Consider the following 22,618-nt stretch of genomic DNA (forward strand, 5'->3'; position numbering starts at 1 on the left):
TATTTAAATTTTTATTCCCGACAATGCGACATGAAATAAAATCGCTAGAATTACCAAAAATGAATTAAGAATATTTTTTTGTAAGTGTGAATTAATAACGTTTTTTTCGCAATAAAATCGCATTATTTTCCATCTGTTTCTACAAAATTCTATTTCAGGATGCAGAGATTACTTTTGATGCAGCTCGCAATCATTATTCATCATCAATATTAAATTAGAATATTTATATAATTCAAAATCAGCGCGCTAAAAGTGACGAATCGGGTTGTCGGCGCAACGCAAGCGCAGTTTCAAAAGTTCCAAAGATTGGGTAAACTGGTAAGCTCCCCCATATCGTGCAGTGCTGCAAACTCATACGAACTGTCATGCTGTCATCGTGTGTCATCCTGCAGGCAAACGTCCCAACGATCGAAGGTTTCAAGAATCTCAAGAATAATCTCCCGTTTGTCCAGCGCGTGTCATCATGAAACAATTACTTTTCTCAAATTCTTCAGTCAAAAACTAGACGCAAATCTCTGAATTCCGTGACGGGAAAATGTGTATAATCGCGAAAGTGCCCGGTCAGTTGGTAATTCAAGTTGGCAGAAACCGACTTCTGCAGCTCTATCACCTGAATCGATACTCCTGGGCTTCCGTCAACTTGAGTGGATTTTCGGCAAAAACTTTGCTAGAAGAAGATGTCAGGAAGAATTGGCAACTTCAAAAGAAGACTTTTGGGAGTGCGACGAGAGCGGCGATTTCCAACGGAACCTTATGTGGTGCTCTCTCAAAACAACAAGCGAAAGATCTCGCGGTCAAACTCACCCCGGATGAAAGGACTGTTCTCATTTCCGCCCTGCAAGAGTGCCAGTCTTTGAAAATTAAAGCAGAGTTCGAAGGTGAGAGAAAGTTTTGATTTTCTTGTGTTATAAGGTCCAAATTTCAGTCCGGTTGCAGTTCCATTCCTCAGAATTCTAGTGTCTAGTCGATGAGTGTCGCAAGTTTTTTCTTGTCTTCAACTTTCCAGTTTGAGCTTAAAATTTAGCATTTGCGTTTTTTTTTTTGTCCATTTTTATTCATAGATGTCTTTTGAGTCATTCATTGGTCATTGGGGTTTTCGCATTGATAATTTTTTATTCGGGTTGCTCATTTCTTTTATTTTTGAAGGGTAAATGAGACTGCATGATTCAAGTCCCCTCACTGGAAATGACAGATTGAACATGTGTTTGATCTACATTTTCATTCTAAAAACCAATTTCAACTATTCGGAGTGAAAGTGTTAATTTTGAATTAAAATGTTTTCGTAAATAGTAAAAAAACGTTACAACTTCGACGATTAAAATAATAATAATAATACTAAATCATTTTTAATTTTATAGAAATGATTTCTCGTAAGAAATATACCTGTCATATTTTTCATTTTAATCCCTAATTTGTTATCCCTCGATAAACGAGTTTTAAACGAAATCAGCAAAACTATCAATCTTTCATTGGAATAGTTCAGTTTTTAATTTGACAAATAAATTTTTCAACCAGAGATGAATTTTCAAATAAAATAAAGAATCTTAAGGCAAAAAAAAAATTTTTAAGAAAATTATTGAATTTTCTGCAAAGTAGATTAATTTTCAACCAAGTGGTTGAATTTTTAATTTAATAAAATTAATTAATTGACAATCAAAACTGTCATAGTTAAATTTTCATTTAAAAAAATAATTAATTTTTAAACAAAGAAATCACTTTCTCAACAAAATAGTTCAATTTTCGACAAAAAATATCATTTTCTAGCAAAAAGATTAATTTTCTACCCTAAAAGATTAATTTTCTACAATAAAAAATGAATTTTCAACAAAATACACGAATTTTCAATTTTAATTTTCAAACAAATAGTTGAATTTTCAATAAGAAAATAAATAAATTTACATTAAAAAGTGGCACATTTAAATTTACGGGGAAAGAAATTAATAACAAAAATCAACTAAATAGTTCTATTTTTATCAAAAAATTAAAAAGTTCCATGTTTATTTTAAAAGAATTAATTCTATACAAAAAGAATGAAGTTTCAACCATATATAGTTGAATTTTTAAGTCAACAAATAAGTTTTAAATAAAAAGATAAAGTAGCTGAATTTTTAGTATAAAAAATCTTTTTTCTGGAATAAAATATTTGCAAGTGATACGGTTTCATATGAAATTTTTAGTTAAAAAACAAATATTGGACCAAAAAAAAAGATTTTAGAACAAAATAGTGTTTCAACCTCAGAGATGAACTTTCAACTAAAATGAAGAATTTTCAACCACAAAAATTACTTTTTGAAAAAATTGTGGAATCTTTTACAAAATAGATTAATTTTCAACCAAGTAATTGAATTTTCAATAAAATAAAATAATTAATTTGGCAATCAAAAATGTCATAGTTCAATTTCCGTTTGAAAAAATGAATTTTTAAACAAAGAAAACAATTTTTCAACAGAATAGTTTAGTTTTCGACAAAAAATATCAATTTCTAGGAAGAAGATTGATTTTCTACCTCATAAGATGAATTTTTAACATAATACACGAATTTTTGTCAGCTAAGTAGTTGTATTTTCAATTTCCATTGATTTTTTATCTCCCGAAAAACGAATTTATAAGGAAATCAGCAAGTAGTTAAATTTTCAACCAAAATGAATATATTTGTCACCGAAAATTGAATATGAAATTTTCATTAAAAAAATAAATATTAAAGAAAAAAGACTTTACAACCAAATAGTTTTTCTACCAGATGGATGAGCTTTCTACTAAAGTGAAGGATCTTTAACCAAAAAAATTAATTTTTAACAAAACTGTCGAATTTTCTAAAAAAAAGATTAATTTTCAACCAAGTAATTGAATTTTTATCCAGATAGTTGAATTTTTAATTTAAAAAAAAATAAATAAATTGACAATCAAAAATGCCATAGTTAAATTTTCAGTGGAAAAAAATCAATTAAAAAAAAACACATATTTTCAACAAAATAGTTCCATTTTCGACAAAAGAACATATTTTGCTATCAAGAAGGTTAATTTTCTACCATAAAAAATAAATTTTCAACAAAGTGCATGAATTTTCAACCAGAAAGTTGAAGTTTCAATTTAAAATATTTCAATTTTCAACCAAATAGTTGAATTTTTATTAAAAAATAAGGTTACAATAAAAATGAAACTGTTAAATTTACGGTAAAAAAATTGATAAAACAAAATCAATAAAATAGTACAATTTCTGACAAAAAAATTTTTTCAAGCAAGAAGATTAATTTTCTACCATAAGAGACGAATTTTCAACAAAATAGTTCCATTTTCAATTAAAACTATTAATTTTTAAGCGTAAGATTAATTTTCTACATAAAAAAAGATAATATTTTAATAAAAACATGAATTGATACCTAGAATTTGTAACCAAATAGTTGAATTTTAAACTAAAAAAAGATAAATTTTCTATAAAAAATGCACCGCTAAATTTTCGATAAAACAATTTCATTTTCAACAAAAAAAACGATATTTCAATAAAATAGTTTAATAGTTTTCACAACAATATTTCAGTACTTGACCAAAAAGATGAATTTTCAACAAAAACGATAAATTTTCGATGAAGAAAATGAATGTTTAATAACAAAAAATACAATTCATTTTTTCACCAAATAAGTTCAATTTTCGACCAAAAAAAAATGAATTTTCAAGGAAGAAGATTAATTTTTTATATTTTCAATAGTTTTTCATAATAACCTAATTTTCAAGTAACCCTAATTTCATGAAAACAATATTTTTGGGAAAAAATGTGTTTCTCATATTTTGCCTTGGAAAGCAATGTATTTCAGCCCCAATATTCAAAAAAAATTAATTTAAATGCATTCAGTCGAAAACGACATTGTTTTGGATTCAAAATTTTACCAAATCGGCTAAATTTGAAATAATTTTAATTCGTTTCAATGTAGACCTTACTGGAAAATTACCGCAGTAAATTTTAATGGAAAATTATTGATCGGAACGTTTCATTGATCGGTTTAAGTTTAAATTGTGCATCATTGAATCTAAAATTTATGGAAGCTTCTTCTATTTCAGTTGTAATTGAAAGAAACTCCACTTCTCCCTTTCAATTGAAATAATTACAGAGTAAACTTTTTAAGTATTTTAATTTAAATAAAAAATATTTGAATTCTAGTAAAAAAGATTAATTTTAAACAAAACCGTTCAAGTTTTGACAAGAAAATATAACATTAATACCAAAAAGGGTCAGTTTTGAAACCAAAAAGCCCAATTTTCAATCAAAGGGTTGAATTTTTTACCAAGAAGGATTTTGCGATCAAGAAAAAAAAAATTTCAACGAAATTATTAAATTCAGTTTAAAACTCTTCAATTTCCTGAAATTTAATCTAAAAATAATGCATTTTAATCAAGGAGATTAATCTGCAACTTAAATAATCAATCTCCAAAAAAAATGAATTTTCAACAAAGTAGTTCAAGTTTGAACCAAGCTTTTGAATTTTCAAAGAAAAAATATAAATTCTTAACGAAAGATTAATTTCAACTGAAACAAACGAAATTTCAACAAAATAGTTAAATCTTCAACGATAAAAATATATTTTTCAATCAAAATGTTGCATTTTTAGCCACAAAATATGAAATTTATACAAAAAGAGATAAATCATCTAATAATAAAAAAACGAATTTTTAACAAAAATTTTGAATTTTCAAGCCAAGAAATTATATTGTATCTAAAACGGGAGATTTAATTTTAAAAAAGGCGATTTTTCTACAGAAAGAGATTAATTCTTTCTACGAAAGAGATTAATTTTTAACCAAATAATATTTTTAATAAAAAAGATCAAATTTGTACAAAAAGAAATGTATTTAAAAACAAAACAAAAATTTGCCGTCAAAATAATTGAATGAAACATAAAAAATTTTTAACCAAAAAGTTTAATGTTCTACTAATAAATAAATTTTAAATACATTTTAAATAAAAATTGAAAAGGTTACATTTTTAGTTAAAAAAATTAATTTAAAAAAATGGAATAAATTTTCAAATAAATTAATGAATCTTCAACAAACAAAGAATTAATTTTTAACAAATTAGCTGATCTTTCTATCATTTAGTTGAATTTTCAATAAAAAATAGGATTTTTTCAGCCAATATTTACTTTTTTACACTAACAAGAAGACAAATTTTCGACAAAAGAATTACATTTTCTACTAAGGAATATTTTTCACTCAAGAAAAAAAGTCTAGCAAATTGATGAATTTTCAACAAAATTAAAAGCATTTACGCGCGCTATGCGCGCGACCCACTGATTTACTTGTAATTATTCTACTTGGAAATTAAGTTCAAGAAAATGTCACGATAATCACAAATTTTCCACAAAATACACGAATTTATAACCAAAAATATGGAGTAGTTCAATTTTCAGTTAAAAATATTCATTTCTAACAAAATAGTTGAATTTTCAACCAAAAATTAGAATTTTTCATCCCAAAATAGAATGGTTAAACTTCCAGTTTAAACAAATATTTAAAAATTAAAAAAAACTAATTTTCATTTAAAAATGCATTAAAAAAATGCTGCATTGTAACTAAACCTTAGTAAAAATACTGACCCTATTCGTTGAAAAATAGCCAAATTCTAAACTTTTTATGAAACTTCTTTCAATAATTAATAATTCTGGTAAATTTAACAAATAACTTAGAAAAGAGTCATCACAAAGACAATCTTAGTTCACTTCGTAAACAAATTTGAATAATACCCCAACTCTCAATATGTTTATGAAAATTATTAGAATGATTAATAATTATTACAAATTTACAAAGTAACGTGGAAAATGATCATCGAAAGACATTCTTAGTTCAATCCGTAAACAAATTATGCCTCTTCCTTCAAAAATAGCCAAGCTATAAATATGTTGACAAACATTTTTAAAATAATTAATAGTTGTAGATTTGCAAAGCATCAGAGAAAAAAAATCATTGGAAAGATATTCTTTGTTAATTATGATAAACAATGAAGTCTACTCGTAGAAAGAAAAGCAAACTCTTAATTTTTCAATTGAAATTCTTTCAATAAATAATAGTTCTTGTAAATTTAGAAAGCAACATAGAAAAGAGTCATTGAATAGATATTCCTAGTTGAAATTAACTCGTAGGATAAACGTCAACCTCTTAATTTTTTAATTAAAATTGTTTAAATAACTAATATATCTTGTAAATTTACAAAGCAAAATAGAAAACAGTCATTGGATAGACATTCTTGGTTGACTTCGTAAACAGATTTACTTGTAGAAAAAAGGGCAAACACTTAATCTTTTAATTAATAATTAAATAATTAATAGTTCTTGAAGATTAAATAAATTATAAAAGCCATAAATGAGCTCCACTCGAATTCGACACGATCGCCGTAACTTAATCGCTAGGAATGTTTACATCCAATAATATAAACAGATCCATCGAACGTGCCTGTTACACTTTTCTATCACTCTATGGAAGCTGCGACCAACTTTCAACTATAGGATACATTCATTTTCAGCCAGATACTTGGATTTTCAACTAGAAACATTTAATTTTTAACCAATATTGGAATATAGTTATATATTGGAATATAGTTACATTTTCATTAAAAAAATTAATTTCCAACCAAAAGAAAAAGAAGAATTTTCAAAAAAAATAGTTCAATTTTCTACGAAAAAAATGACGGTTGAATCTCGCGCTTGGATATTTATTCTTTGAATTTGGAATGCTTGAATTAAACTTTATCAAAAAGATCTCTTTTAGATGGCAGTATTTTTATGCGTCTACATATTTTGAATTGTCTATTTAATTAAGTATAGTCAAAGATTAAGTTTCTCAAAGCTTTGTAGGCTTTGTGGTATACATTCTCATCGTGACACTCGCGCTGCGCGTTCGATTTTCTTGTAATTTTTTAATTTGCTCGTAATTTTCTCGATTTTCTTTCGTCGTTTTTCGACAAATTTTTATTTTATTTTTTTATTTTCCATGTTATTTTTTACGAATAAAACAAAAAGTACGCGTCCTATCAAGAAGTGATTGTTATCGAAATTGTAGATTTTTTTTGAGACAACAATTTTTGTTAATTCATCTTTTTTAGTGTCCTACATAGTTTGACCACAAAATGGAAGTTTTTATTTTTCTTTATTTTTTGTGCAATCAAAATTTGAATTTTCGTTTTTTAAAGAAAATCCAAAAATTTGTTATGATAATCTTGTAGGGATTTCAAAAAGATAAATTGTTGGATAAATTGTTGGTTCTTTTTAATACTATAAATATCCGTACATAGAATTTTTAAATGCAGAAAAAAATGTTCTCAAAAATTTTCAAAATGCGCTCACTTTTTGAATTTTTATCAAAAATGGCTGGTTAACGAACTCATTCTTTCTTTTGGGACCTAAAAAAAGTGTGCCAAAGATGGATTTAATCCGTTTATTTTTTCGAGAGTTATCGTGTTTAAGGGCGGCCGGACAGACAGACACCAAAGTAATTACACTTTTAACAATGTTTTCGAAATTTCAACCAAAAAAGGGTTTCTCATCTGAAGATTTAATATTTGATATGTTCACAAAAAAAAATTATTTTGTATAAAAACCAGTCTAATGCAATCGAAAAAGAGGAATTCTCAACCATAATGGATGACTTTTTAATAAAATTGAAGAAGTTTTTAAAAAAACAATTTCAGCAAAACAGATCAATTTTTAACTGTAAAAAAATAATTTTTAACCATAACTGGAATAGTTAAATCTGTCATTTCAAAACGTTTATTTTTAACACAAAAAAAATTATTTTCTAAAAAATAGTTACTTTTTCTAAAAAAAAAAATTTGTAGTGAAAAACTCAATAATACATGTCTTTTCAAATAAAATCAATACATTTTCAATAAAAAACGGAAAAGTTATATTTTCAGTTTAAAAAATTAATTAAAAAAAACTGAATGAATTTTCAAATGAAATGATGAATCTTCTTCAAACAAAAAATTAATTATTAACAAATGAGCTTAAATTTTCAGCATATACTTACGCTTTTACACCAATAAGAAGACAAATTTATAACAAAAGAGTTACATTTTCTACCAAGGAAGATTTTTGAGTCAAGAAAACGAATTTTCAACCATAAAAATGTTATTTTGCAATCGAATACTTAAACTATCAACGAAATAGTTTAATCCTCGACTACAATAAATATTTTTTAACAAAACAGTTGATATTTCAACCACAAAATTTGAATTTTTAAACATTAAGATTAATATTCTATTAAAAAGAGGAATTTTAAACAAAATATATGAATTTTCAAGCAAATAGATAAATTTTCAACTTATGTAGATATTAGTTAATATTTCACCCAATAGAGATTTTCATTTTAAACAAAAGCAATTGAATTCAACCAAAAAAGGACGAATTTAAAACAAGATTTGAATCCGCAACCAAGACAAATTAATTTTCAATAAACAGTTGCATTTTTTAAACAAAAAGTATCAAATTTCTACCGGAACAGACAGATTTTCAACTAAGAAATTCCATTTTTAACGAAAAAGATGCATTTTTATTATAACTAATTAAACTTTGAACTCAAAAAGACAAATTTTCAAAGTAGAATTGTTAATTAAATATATAAATTTTTAAACGAAAATAAATTAGTTAAATTTTCAGTTAAAATAATTAATTTTCAACTGATAAAACAAATTTTCAAAAAAATGTTTAGATTTTACAGGAAAAAAAGATTTTAATGCAAAATAAAAAACTGTTGAATTTGTCCAAAATGCGATTTTTTTTAAACAAAATAGTTGATCGTCAAACAGATTAATTTTTAAGCAAAAATGGAATAGTTGAATTTCCAGTTAAAAAATTTATTTCTAAACAAACCAAAAAAACGAATTTTCAACCAATCAGATTAATCTTCAACCAATTTTCAATCAAATAGCTGAATTTTCATCTAAAAAAGGTCAATTTATTAAATTAAAAATATTCAGAATCAAACGAAAAAGGAATGGTTAAGTTTTCAGTATAAAGAATTAATTTATTACCCGAAAGAAATTTTAAAGAATTTTGTTCATTTTTCTCTAAAGAGATGAATTTTAGAAAAAAATGCATTTTTAACAAATTTTTAACTGAGAATTTAATAGTTAGATATTTCAACAAAAGAAGATTTAAATTCTTAATTAAAAACAGTCCAATTCAACCAAACAATACGAATTTAAAACATAGCTGAATTCTCAATGAACACAGATTAATTTTCAACAAAAAAGAAGAATTTTCAACTAAGTAAATTCGCTTTCAACAATATAGTTGAAGTTTCAATTTAAAAAAATAAATTTTCAACCGAAAATAAAGTTTTTTAAAGAAATTAAAGATTTTTAGTTTAAAGAATTAATTTTTGATTACAAAAAAGCGAATTTTCAAGAAAGTAAATTTTTACCAAAAAGATGAATTGTCAACTAAATTGATGATTCTTCAACCAATAAAAGGAATTTTTCTTAAAGTATAAGACCTTAATTTAATAAAACCGGGAATTTGTTTCTGATTGCAATAAAGTTCAATTTTTAATTAATTAAATAATTTTAGTCAATTTAGAAAAGTGATTTCTACTTTACCTACAATGCCTTAGGGCATATATAAATGTTTTTTAGGTTACGGATTCATTTAATTATTTAAAAATTCAACTACTTGGTTAAAAGTTATATTCATTCATTAAAAAATAATTTTTTTATTGAAGATTAATCTCTGGTTGAAAATGTATCTACTTTGTTGAAAATCCATTTTTTTAAATCTAAAAATATAACTATTCCAGTAGAAAATTTTAATATTTGGCTAAAAATACGTTTTTTGTGAAGCATTAGATTTTTAAGAGAAATTTGAATTATTCTATTTGCGGTTGAAAATTTATTGATTCCATCTTTCCCCAATTGTTATTTTTATCTCTAATGAGCCGAAAAGTAAAATAGTTTGGAAATCTATTTTTTAATTGTAGATATTTTGAATGCTTCTTTAGCAACAAGACTTTTTTCGTAAAAAAAAAAACAGATTCCTTTTAGATCTTAGATTATAAATTTATCTTTTTGTAGATTCATAATTTTAGTTTATAATTCATCAGTTTTTCTTGAAAATTAATTTCTTCAACTGAAGATTCAACTGTTCGATTTTTAGTGGAAATTTGATATTTCCTAGTTGAAAATTCAACAATTCGAATGAACATTGCTCTTTTTTAATAGAAAATTCAACTATATTGTTAAAAATAAACGTATTTTGTTTTAAAAAACAACGATTTTTTTATAGAAAATTATCATTTTCTTTGAAGGTTAATCTTTTTGTCATAAAAATTCTTCTTGTCGGTTGAAAGTTTAACTCTTTTGTTAAAAATCATTTTAACTTTTTAATTATTCAAAATTATTTTTTAGTTGCAAATTCGTCTTTTTAAGTTAGTTTTTTTTTTGTTGGTGCAATTTTTTAACTGAAAATTTAACTTATTCCATTAAACATAACTTAACATTAAACATGATCTTTTTCTTTGAAAGTTAATTTTCTTGCTTAAGAATTATTCTTTTCGGTTAAAAATTCAAGTATTACAGTTAAATATTTATAATTTTAATTGAAAATTCATCTTTTTGGTTGGAAATAAAATTATTTGGTTAAATTTGAACTCATTTGTCAGAAATTATTGTTATTTTTTTAATATTCATAACTTTAATTAAAAATTCAACCATTTGCTTGAAAAATTATGTACTTTGTGGAAAGATTTAGAATTTTAGTGGAAATTTAATCACTTTGTTTAAAAATATTATTATTTTTTTTTAATGTAATTTTTTTAACTGACAATTTAAGTTATTCCACTCGAATATTGAAAATGATCTTTTTCATTAAAAGTTAATTTTCTTGTCTAGAAATTATTCTTGTCGGTTAAAAATTTAAGTATTACAGTTAAATATTTATAATTTTAGTTGGATGAAAAAAAATTTTGTTCCGAAAATTTAACTATTTTGTTGGAAATTTGTTTTCTTTTCAGGCTAAAATTTTTTTTACACTGAAAATGTAACTATTATGCCGTTTTATATTCCATAATTCATCATTTTCGTCCAAATTTGAATTATTTTATTTAAATATTCATCATCTTAGTTGAATATTTCATAGGCTTAGTTAAAAATTAATCTGTTTGGTTGAACATTATTTTTTTAAACATAAAATTTAATTATTTAAATTATGGTTGACAATTTATTTTTTTTTTTTTTCAGTAAAATTTAATTGTTTTTATTTTGAAAATTTAACTATTTCAGTTGAAACGTTTGTTAAAAAATCATCTTTTTGGTTTGAAATTGAACTATTCCAGTTGAGAAAATATCATTTTGATTGAAAATAGATGAATTAGATTAAAAATTAGTTTTATTAACAAAAATGTAACTATTTCATTTTTGGTTAAAAGTTGATTTTTGTTGTTGTTCAAAAATCAACTATTCGGTTGAAAATTTGTCTCTTTTCATTGAAAATTCAACTGTTTGCTTAAAAAATTAATATTTTTCTTGAAAAATTGTTTGTTTTTGTATAAAATTGATCTTGTTGTTTCAAAATTCATTTTTATGGTTAAAAATTTAAGTAATTAGGTTAAATATTCATCATTCTCATTATTTTTAATTTATTATTCATATTCATATATATCATAATTTGTTAATTACGCATGAAAAATTTCAAAGCATGGATTTCTCATATAGTTTTTCATGTAGAATAAGAATCTCTCTGCAAGTGAAGAATCTCTACTAACTCTACAAGAGACATTCCGTCTCGATCTTGCGTCAACCTTCGTTTTACTGGTTTTACTGCCATAATTGGAAGTATGAGGTATGCTGGGAATTTTCAAACTCTAAAGTTTCATTTTTCGTTCACGATTTTATTTTATTTTTCCTCTTCATTCTGTACTCGTAGAGTCTCAGTCCGAATCAGATTTTTTCTACACTCATTGATTTCTGTATAATTTTTTATATATGCTAGTCCTTCATTCCTGCAATATTTTATACCTTTTTTATTTTTAGTAAGAAAAAAGTTACCAATTTTTACATGAAAGTATATGCCCTTAGTATTAAATGAATAATTAAACCTTCTTCAAATTAAAAATAAGAGTTTCTACTTATTTCGAGTAATTTTATATATGATAATTAATTTAAATAATAATAAACTAATTAAAACAATTACATACAATTATATACAATTATATATATATAATACAAATAATTTTAATAATATTTTTCCTTCATAGTCATTTCCGCGATAATAAGATTAATCTTTAACGAATTAGTTAATTTTTCCACTAAAAGAAACCTTTCAACAGTAACAAAAAAAACAAGTTCTCAACAAAATTGTTCAATATTCTACCAAAAAGATTAATTATCAATTAAAAATTTAATAGTTGATATTTCAACCAAAAAGACGAATTTAACCAAAAAAGTTGAATCCTGAACAAAAATAAATGTATTTTCAAACAAACAGTAGCATTTTTAACGAAAAAAGAATAATATTCTAACAAAAAGTACGAATGTTAATCGAGATGCATACATTTTCATTCGAATAGTTGAATTTTCAACTTCAATTTTCTATTTAAAAAAATTAATTTCCCACTTGAATGATGAATCTTTAATAAAAAGAATAAAGTTTTAATAAAAGGGTTCCATTTCCATAGTTGAATTTTTCATTTAAAAAATTTATTTAAAAAAATAATTTTTAACGAAATAGTTAAATTTTCATCCAAACATTTTTTTTATTTTAAATAAAAAAAACGGTTGAATTCCACCAAAAAAACGAATTTTCAACCAAACAGTTGATTTTTTATTTAAAAAATACTCATTTTCTACATAAAAGACGAATTTTCAACAAAATATACAGCATTTTTCAACCAAATAATTGAATCCTCATCTAAAGAAATTAATTTTCAACTAAAAGGTAAATATTTCAATTTTCAGTTAAAAAATTAATTTTCAATCCTAAAATATAGAAGACTTTATAACAAAATAGTTGAATTTTGGACCAAAATAGATGATTTTTCAATGAAAAATTTAATGCTTGATGTTTGAACCAAAAGAAACGTAGTTTTAACAAAAGAGTTGAATTTTAATCCGAAAAGATAACTTTAATAAAAAATTGTGGCCTTTTTTACAAAATAATTACATTAAAAAAAAAATTATTCTTGGCCAAAAATATAATATCAGACTTTTCAAAAAAAAAAATTACTTTCAAATACAATTGTTAGATTTTGTTGTCGGGTTCTATTAATTAGGTTCACATTTAAGTGGAATAATAGTTTATAAAAACATTGAAAAACACCTTACATAATTTTTGAATCGCCCCTTTTTCGAAAATTCAAAATGCTTTCGATTTTCTTAAAATTTGAGATAACAGATGAAGTTTGATCTATAAGAATATAGGCAGGGCTGAAATTTCATTTTGGGAAAATGAAGAACAGTTTAGATTTTTTTCCTGGCGGTTAATTATATTCAACTAAATTTACTTATTTGTTAACTTAATTTGTTAACGCTCTCACAATTATTTTAGGCCTCAGGCTCACATATTTTTTCTACATAGTAGTTCAATTTTAAGCCAAGAGTATTAATTTTCTATAAAAAAATACATGAATTTTCAACCCAAATAGATGAATTTTTACCTAGAAACATTAAATTTCAAACAAAAATCGAATAGTTAAATTCTCAGGTTGAAAAATTAATTTTCTGCAAAACTGTTTAATTTTCAAGCCAAAGAGACGAATTCTCTACAAAACAGTTTAACTTTTTTTAACACAAAATGTAATAGTTAATATTTAAACTAAAAAAAGCTTTGAATTTTAAATAAAAAGCAGTTAAATTTAACCAAAAAGATCGATTTTTAATTAAATTTTTGAATTCTGAACTAAAGCAGATTAAAAGATCAAAGATTAAAAGATCAATTTTCTATAAAAAAAAGGTTGAATTTTCAACTTTTCAACTGAGGAGTTGAGTTTTCAAAATAAAATGATGATTTTTCAACGAAAAATGTATTAATTAATATGTCAGCAAAAAAGATTTTTAATTAAACTAAAAAAATAATTAAATTTAACAAACGAAGACGAATTTTCAATAAAATATTTGTGTCCTAAACTAAAAGATATTAATTTTCAATCAAGCAGTTGCATAGTTAACCAAAAAATTTATTTTTTTGCCAAAAAAGTCGAATTTTCAACGAAATACAACAATTTCCAACTAAATAGTTAAATATTTTAAACAAAAATGTTTAATTTTCGAGCTAAAAATATGATTTTTCTAAAAAACATTTGATTTTTCAACCCTAAAATATGAATTTTCGACAAAAAACTTAATTTACAAAAAATCAGTTGATTTTTCAACAAAATAGTTCAATTTTCAGATTAAAAAAATAATTGTTAATCACATAGAACACGAATTTTTAATCCATAAATCAACTTTCAAGAAAGTAGTTCAACGCTCAACCGAGGAGTTGATAATTAAATAAAAAAAGATGTTCTTTTAAATTTAAAAACTGTTTCAACAATTAAAAACTACCAAATTAAAAAAAAATCCCTATAGAGTTCTATTAACCCTTAAAGTGCATTTCGGGTGTCGGAAACCCCTAGCAATTTTCAAACTCTTATAGACCATACTTAATTCGAAAAAATTAAGTAAGTGTTGCCATCTAGCTTTAATTGGAGACACTAACTGTAAGTAAAGTCGTTCAGCATACTGCGTCAAGCGTCAGCCTAAACAAATCGTGGGGTATGGCACACCCAGTGTGCTCTTAGTGAGTAAAAAAAGTAATTTTGTAGAAAATTTTTGTTGTTGAAATTTTATTGATTTTTGTTTACTTTCTAACGCAAGTAAATCACATGAAGTGAAATAATGATTTTTTTCGATTATTTCATACTTTTTTTCTTTGTATATGGCTTACAACTTACGGCAGCGCGTCAGACGAGAGCAGACTGTGGATGTGTTGAATAAAATATAATTGTTAAAATACAGTTATATATGTCTCTTTTTTCCATTTCTTTTATTTTTATAGTATTGAATGTCAAAGTTCCTAAATTTTTATAATAATAAATCGATTTAATAGTAAAAAATCTGATTCATGATTTTATCATAAAATTGACTTTTCAACTGTGCAAGTAAATATTTTGTTTGAAAGCACCCATGTTGCAATTTTTTTTATAAAAGTACACTCTTTCAAAAGTATAGCCATAAATTTTCAGGTTAAAATAATTAAAATTGTGTGAGTTATGAATTTGTAAGTAAAAAAGCCCATTTTTTCACGTTTTTCAAAAAAAAATTTAACAAGAATAAAATAAATAAATGGCTATAAAATCAACTCTACCTTATGAAAAATACCTTAAACTATATCGGATAATTTTATGGTGATAAAATATTCAATAGGGGTTAAACAGTACATGATTAAATACGTTGGGGTGTTTAACACCCACGATGCACCTTACCCTGATTTTTACCAGGCATACACTTTCAGAGTTAATTAATTTCGCATTTAAGTGGAAAAATATGAAAAAGATAAAATCTGAGGCCTGTGATAAATAAGTAGAAATTTTTATAATTTATAGATTATAGAATAAAATTTTTAATTATTCATTGAAGTTCGCTTTTAATGTAATTAACGAATTTTATGATATTTTTTTAATTTGTGACAGTATTTTTGATATCTGAATTGAGTCTGAGGCCTGTTATTTAAATAAAATTTATATAAATAAATTATTTACATAAAGCACGAATTTTTAACCGAAAAATTAACTTTTAAGAAAGTAGAACTTTCAACCGAGGAATTGATAATTCAATAAAGAATGATTTTAATTTAAATTTAAAAACCGTTTTAACAATTAAAAATTGTAATTTTTGATTTTCTACAAAAAATTTGCATTTTCAAACGGAGAATGTGAATTTTCAATATAAAAAGTTTATTTTAAACCGTAGCCGATTAATATTTAATCAGGCAGTTGTACTTTTAACCGAAAAAGATTAAATTTTTACAGAAAGAAATTTTCAGTTTAAAAAACATGTTAGTCAAGATAGAAACAAAATTTAAATCAAATATGATTCTAGTAAAATTGTTGAATTTTCAATCAAATCTTATAGTTTTTAACCAAAGAGCGAGAAACCGGGAATTTTCTGAAACCGGGAAATGACAGCGAATTTATTTCTTGACCGCGAATTTTACGAATTTTTAAAATAAAAATTTTCCCAAGTTTGATTTCAACAGTTTTGTAAATAATTAAAGTATAAAAAACTGAGCAATAATTGATTTGACAAAACGATTCTAAATCCGTTCAAAATTTGAGAATTTCCAGAATGTAATTCTTTGAATTCGAAAGTCTTAATGTGACTTGAGATTAATATAATATCATTTATTTGGGAAATTTTATTTTTAAATAACAATTTTAATGATTCCTGAACAAAATATTTTTAATTCAAAGTTTTAGGTCTTTATATTATCTTTTATATTAAACTAAATAAGTAAATACATTAATATATTGTTATTTTTATTAGTTTTCTTCGTCATTAAAAATTAATTAATTAAAAACTTGAAATGTTTTCAAGTAATTGGAAAGAAGTTTGTTAACATTTTTGTTTAGAACTTCTAAATACATTTTAAAATTAATCGAATTTTTCCTACAACTTTTGGAAAATCCTACAAATTAAAAAAATAATCCTTAAAATCGTTTTAAATTTTCTGTTAAAATAATTTTTCAAAATGAAAAATCATTTTCTATTTTCTTAGGAATCTTAAGAAAATGTTTTTATTCTTTTTAAGCCTTTCACAATTCTTAAAAAGTGTCTAAATTTTTTGGTTGAAATTTGCAAAAATCTGCATTTTGTTTTAAATTCGGCTGTGGGTATTTGCACCAAAATTTCGATACGAATAGCCCAATTTTTTCGGGTCACAAACTTCGTTTCAATGATTCGAAATCATTTCAAGTTCTGAATTAAATTTTAATATTTTTTAAACCTCTAAATGTCTCTTAAAATTACTTAAATTTTTTCTACAAATAATAAATGTTCCTATTGTTATTTATAAATTCAAATTTCAAGAATTTTTTTTTTAATTTGTAGGATATTCTAAAAGTTGTAGGAAAAATCCCATTCTTTTAAAAATATACCTAAACGTTTCGAAAAAATTTCAAAAATGATTTTAAATTTGGAAAAATATAAAACCGCTTCTAGATTTATCAATATGCTTAAACTATTCAAAGTAAAAATAATTTAACTTCTAATTTAAAAACTGTTAAGTTAAAAAAAATTATTATTTATTTTTTAATTTGTCTAACTTAAAATCACTTAAAAAATCTAAGTTAAAACAATTTTAAACTCCATTGCTTGCTTCTGTAATTTAGAGTATTGAAAATGTTAATGTGGATTTATATTTTTGGAATTTAACCTGAATCTTTGAACTTTATAGTTGATAAAAGTTCTAAATTTTGCAGTTTATCTGCATTGCATTACAAAATGTTCAATTGAAAAGTGTTAGTACCTTCCATTTCATACTCGTAAATTTAATTTGTTATTTATTGTTTTAAATGGAAAAATGTTTAGAATAAAGTTAGATTTTTTAAATTTCATTCACCGTGAAAAATGTTTGCGAACCGAGAAAAAAACCCCGAAATGACCGGGAATTTTTTTTCTTCGATTAAAACGGCCCCCCTGTAGTAGACTTTTCAACCGAGAAGAATGAACTTCTATCCAAAAATAGTTGGATTTTCTTATTACTTATTAACAGAATAAACGATAAATAAATTAAAAATTTTGATAATTTATAGGCTATAGAATAAAATTTTAAATTATTATTTATTAGTATTATTTATTTATTATAAATTAGTATTTATTAGTATTATTTATTTATTATAAATTAGTATTTATCCTTTAAGTTGCCCTCAATAACTTATTAGGTAAATTTGAATTTTTCCTTCTCTGTTTTTATTTAGTTGAAATGAATTTTGTTATTATCCTGATTCTGCAGGTCAGCTGGCTGCTTTTCGATGGAGAAATGAATTCGGTCGACCTAGTGCCATTCCATCTCTTGGCGATGTAGATCCCACAGGAAGTTATTGTGCAGTTCCTGAAGACTGGCTGCTTCGCAAGTATGGTACGAGGATCGAGCAAAAGTTCCAGGGCCAGCGAATTAGATATAAAAAATAATTCTTTAATTTTAGTGGCAGTGGTGGTGGTGTTTGGTGAAAATCTCGCAGCATTATTGTATTTTCAATGCCATACTTTCCTATTTTCTCACCCGTATTCGTTAGTTACAAAACTAACAAATTTTAATTAAACAAATAATTATATTTAAAAACTATCAAGGTGGCCGCAAATCACGGATTTTGAAGAAAAAAATGGTTAAAGTTGGGACATTTCTGTAAGAAGCAGTTTGGGGGTGTTTTGATGAGATTCTACAATTTTTTAACAGATTTCGATCATTTGAACGGAGTATTTTAGGGTATTTAAATAAATTTGTAAGGAATTTCGATGGATTTTAATGATTTTTAAGGGGTTTAAACTATTTGTTCATTGAGTTAAAATATTTCAAAGAGTTTCAAATTTTTTATTTCTAGGAATTTCAAAGAGCTTTGAAAAATTATAAGGCATTTCAAAAGATTTGAAATATTTTTGGGTATTTTCAAATATTCCAAGGAATTTTTAATTGATATTAATCATTTGGCGGGATTTAAATCATTTTACAGATTTCAAGAGAGTTTTAATTGACTTTGAATAATTTGAAGGGATTTTGAAGGATTTAAAATATTTGAGCGTATTTTTAATTAATTTCAATCATTTGATCATTTTCTCAGGAGTTTTTAAGAGCTTTAAAAAGTTTCAAGGGATTTGAAAGAATTTGAAATATTTTAGGTCTTAAGTTTAATTCTAAGGAAATTCGAAGAACTTTGAAAAATTGCTAGGGATTCCAAAAGATTTTAAACGATTCATTTTGCAGATTTTACGGTATTTTATAAAATTTCGAGGATTTTTCAATAGCCTTAAAAGTTTTCAAGGTATTTCAAAAGGATTTGAATTATTTTAGGGTATTTTAAATAGATTTCAATAAATTGAAGTGCTTCAAAATTTTTTAAATTATTTTAGGGTATTTTTTTTATTCCCAGGAATTTTCGGGAGCTTTAAAAAGCTTCAAGGGATTTCAAGCGATTTGAAATATTTTAGGGTATTTTAGAAAACTCCATGGAATTTCCAATTGATTTAAGTAATTTTTAGGGCTTGCAAAGAATTTTAGAGATTTCAGGGTATTTAAAAAAAAATCCCAGGAATTTTCAAGAGCCTTAAAAATTTTCAAGGAATTTCAAAAGGATTTGAATTATTTTAGGGTATTTTAAATAGATTTCAATAAATTGAAGTGCTTCCAAATTTTTGAAACGATTTTATGGTATTTTTTAAATTCACAGGAATTTCCAAGATCTTTAAAACGTTTCAAAGTAATTGAAATATTTTAGGGTATTTTAAAAGATTCCAAGCAATTTCCAAGAGCTTTGAAAAATTGTAAGGCATTTGAAAATATTTTAACGGATTTTAAATATATTCGCATATTTTAAAAAATTCCATGGAATTTCCAATCGATTTAAGTAATTTGTAGGGCTTGCAAAGAATTTTAGAGATTTCAGGGTATTTTAAAAAAATCCCAGGAATTTTCAAGAGCCTTAAAAGTTTTCAAGGGATTTCAAAAGGATTTGAATTATTTTAGGGTATTTTAAATAGATTTCAATAAATTGAAATGCTTCCAAATTTTTAAAATGATTTTAGGGTATTTTTTTTAATTCCCAGGTATTTTCGGGAGCTTTAAAAAGCTTCAAGGGATTTCAAACGATTTTAAATATTTTAGGGTATTTAAAAAAACTCCATGGAATTTCCAATTGATTTAAGTAATTTGTAGGGATTTCAAAGAATTTGAAAGTTTTCAGGGTATTTTTAAAAATTCCCAGGAATTTTCAATAGCCTTATAAATTTTTAAGGAATTTCAAAAGGATTTGAATTATTTTAGTGTATTCTAAATAGATTTCAATCATTTAAAGTGATTCCAAATTTTTAAAACGATTTTAGGATATTTTTTCAATTCCCAGGAATTTTCGGGAGCTTTAAAAAGCTTTAAGGGATTTCAAACGATTTTAAATATTTTAGGGTATTTTAAAAAACTCCATGGAATTTCCAATTGATTTAAGTAATTTGTAGGGATTTCAAAGAATTTGAAAGATTTCAGGGTATTTTTAAAAATTCCCAGGAATTTTCAAAAGCCTTATAAATTTTCAAGGAATTTCAAAAGGATTTGAATTATTTTAGTGTATTCTAAATAGATTTCAATCATTGAAAGTGATTCCAAATTTTTAAAACGATTTTAGTAGGGTATTTTTTCAATTCCCAGGAATTTTCGGGAGCTTTAAAAAGCTTCAAGGGATTTCAAAGGATTTAAAATATTTTAGGGTATCCATAATTATTTTTAAAAATTCCCAGGAATTTTCAAGAGCCTTAAAAATTTTCAAGGGTTTTCAAAAGGATTTGAATTATTTTAGTGTATTTTTAATAGATTTCAATCATTGAAAGTGATTACGAATTTTTAAAACGATTTTAGGGTATTTTAAACAATTCCATGGAATCTTCACTTGAATTTAATCATTTGGAAAGATTCAAATAAATGTACAAATTGTAGGGTATTTAAAAAAATTCCATTGGATTTTCAAGAGTTTAAAAAACTTTCAGGAGATTTTAAAATATTTTACATACGTATTTTAGCGTATTCTAAGTATATTTCTACAACTGACGATGATAAAAACATAATTAAAATTTTAGGGTATTTTATTTTTAAATTCCCAGAAATTTTAAAGAACTGTGAAAAGTTTCAAGGGGTTTCAAAAGGATTTGAAATATTTTGGGGTATTTTAAAAGATTCCAAGGAGTCGATTCCAAAGTATTTTAAATATTTTAGATTTTTTTTTAATTCCAAGGAATTTCCAAGATCTTTACAAAATTGTAAGACATTTCAAAAGGTTTTAAAGAATTTGAAATCTTTAAGGATATTTTAAAACATTCCAAAGTATTTTCAATTGATTTCAATAATTTGGAGACATTTCAAAGAGTTTTAGAGATTTCAGGGTATTTTTAAAAATTCCCAGGAATTTTCAAGAGCCTTAAAAAGTTTCCAAGGGATTTCAAAGGATTTAAAATATGCTGGAGTATTTTAAAGGATTCCATGGAATTTTCACTTGAATTTAATATGTTCATGGGATTTAAACAAATTTACAGATTTTTTTAATTCCAAGGGATTTTCAAGAGTTTACAAAACCTTTAGGAGATCTCAAAATATTTCAAAATATTTTACATACATATTTTAGCGTATTCTAAATATATTTCAATAATTTGAAGTTATTAAAAAAATTAAAATTTTAGGGTATTTTTTTAATTCACAGGAATTTTACGGAACTTTAAAAAGTTTCATGGGATTTCAAAGGTTTTGAAATATTTCAGGGTATTTTAAAGGTTTCCAAAGGATTTTAAATATTTTAGATTTTTTTTTAATTCCAAAGAATTTCCAAGAGCTTTCCAAATTGTAAGGCATTTCAAAAGATTCTATAGGATTTCAAATATTGTAGGGTATTTTAAAAGATTCCAAGTAATTTCCAATTCGTGTAAGTAATTTGTAAAGATTTCAAACAGTGTTACAGATTTTAGGGTATTTTAAAAAATTTCCAGGAATTTTCAAGAACTTAAAAAATTTTCAAGGGATTTCGAAGGATTTCAAATATTTTAGTTTTTCTTTTAAATTCCATGGAATTTCCAGGAGCTTTAAAAAATTGCAATGGGTTTTAAAAGGTTTTCAAGGATTTAAAAGATTTTAAGGTATTTTAAAAGATTCCAGGGTATTTAAAATCGGTTTCAGTAATTCAATATGCGTCTTAAGAGCTTTAGAAATTTCCAAATGATATAAAAAGATTTCAAATGATTAAAACTATTTCAAGGAATTTTAAAAGATTCAAAAGGCTTTTTAATTGATTTCAATAATTTAAAGGGATTGTGAAGGAATTGGAATATTTTAGAGTAATTTTAAAAGATGTCAATGATTTGAACTGATTCCAAATTATTTTAAAGACTTTAAAGTCTTTTTAAAAATTCCCAGGAATTTTCAAGAGCTTTAAAAAGTTGCAAGGGATTTCATAGAATTTGAAATATTTTAGATTTTATGTTTAATTTCAAGAAATTTTTAAGAGCTTTAAAAATTTCCAAGGGATTTCAAAATATTTTCAAGGATTTAAAAGTATTTCAAAAGATTCGAGATATTTTAGCGTATTTTGAATAGTTTTCAATAATTTGAAGCGATTAAAAAAATAAATAAAAAATTATAGTGTATTCTTATGAATTCCCAGGAATTTTTAGGAATTTAAAAAAATTTCTAAGGGTCTATAAATTATTTGAAATGTTTTAGAGTATTTTAAAGGATTTCAAAGTATTTCAAATATTTTAGGTTTTTTTTTTTAATTACAAAGAATTTTCAAGAACTTTAAAAAATTTAAACGCATTTCAAAAGATTAAAAAAATTCGAAATATTTTAGGGTATTTTAAAAGATTCCAAGGAATTTTCAATTAATTTGAATAATTTGGCGGGATTTTAATAAT

The 22,618-nt window shown here is 24.2% G+C and overlaps 1 protein-coding gene across 2 annotated transcripts in view; it reads left to right on the forward strand.

The window, feature by feature from the left end:
• Positions 1-347: 347 nt before the first annotated feature.
• The window catches only part of LOC117177870 (transmembrane protein 65), a 38,132-nt gene continuing 15,861 nt past the window's right edge, over positions 348-22,618 (forward strand). The window contains exons 1-2 of one of the 2 annotated variants that reach the window (XM_033368909.1): positions 348-878; positions 17,970-18,095. In XM_033368909.1, the coding sequence (XP_033224800.1) occupies positions 536-878; positions 17,970-18,095 (469 nt within the window). In that variant the 5' untranslated portion in view covers positions 348-535. The remainder of the gene's footprint in view (positions 879-17,969; positions 18,096-22,618) is intronic. The other variant, XM_033368910.1, reaches the window with a different exon arrangement.

The sequence above is a fragment of the Belonocnema kinseyi genome, chromosome 8 (assembly GCF_010883055.1).
Source record: "Belonocnema kinseyi isolate 2016_QV_RU_SX_M_011 chromosome 8, B_treatae_v1, whole genome shotgun sequence".
In the NCBI taxonomy this organism is placed as follows: Eukaryota; Metazoa; Arthropoda; class Insecta; order Hymenoptera; family Cynipidae; genus Belonocnema; species Belonocnema kinseyi.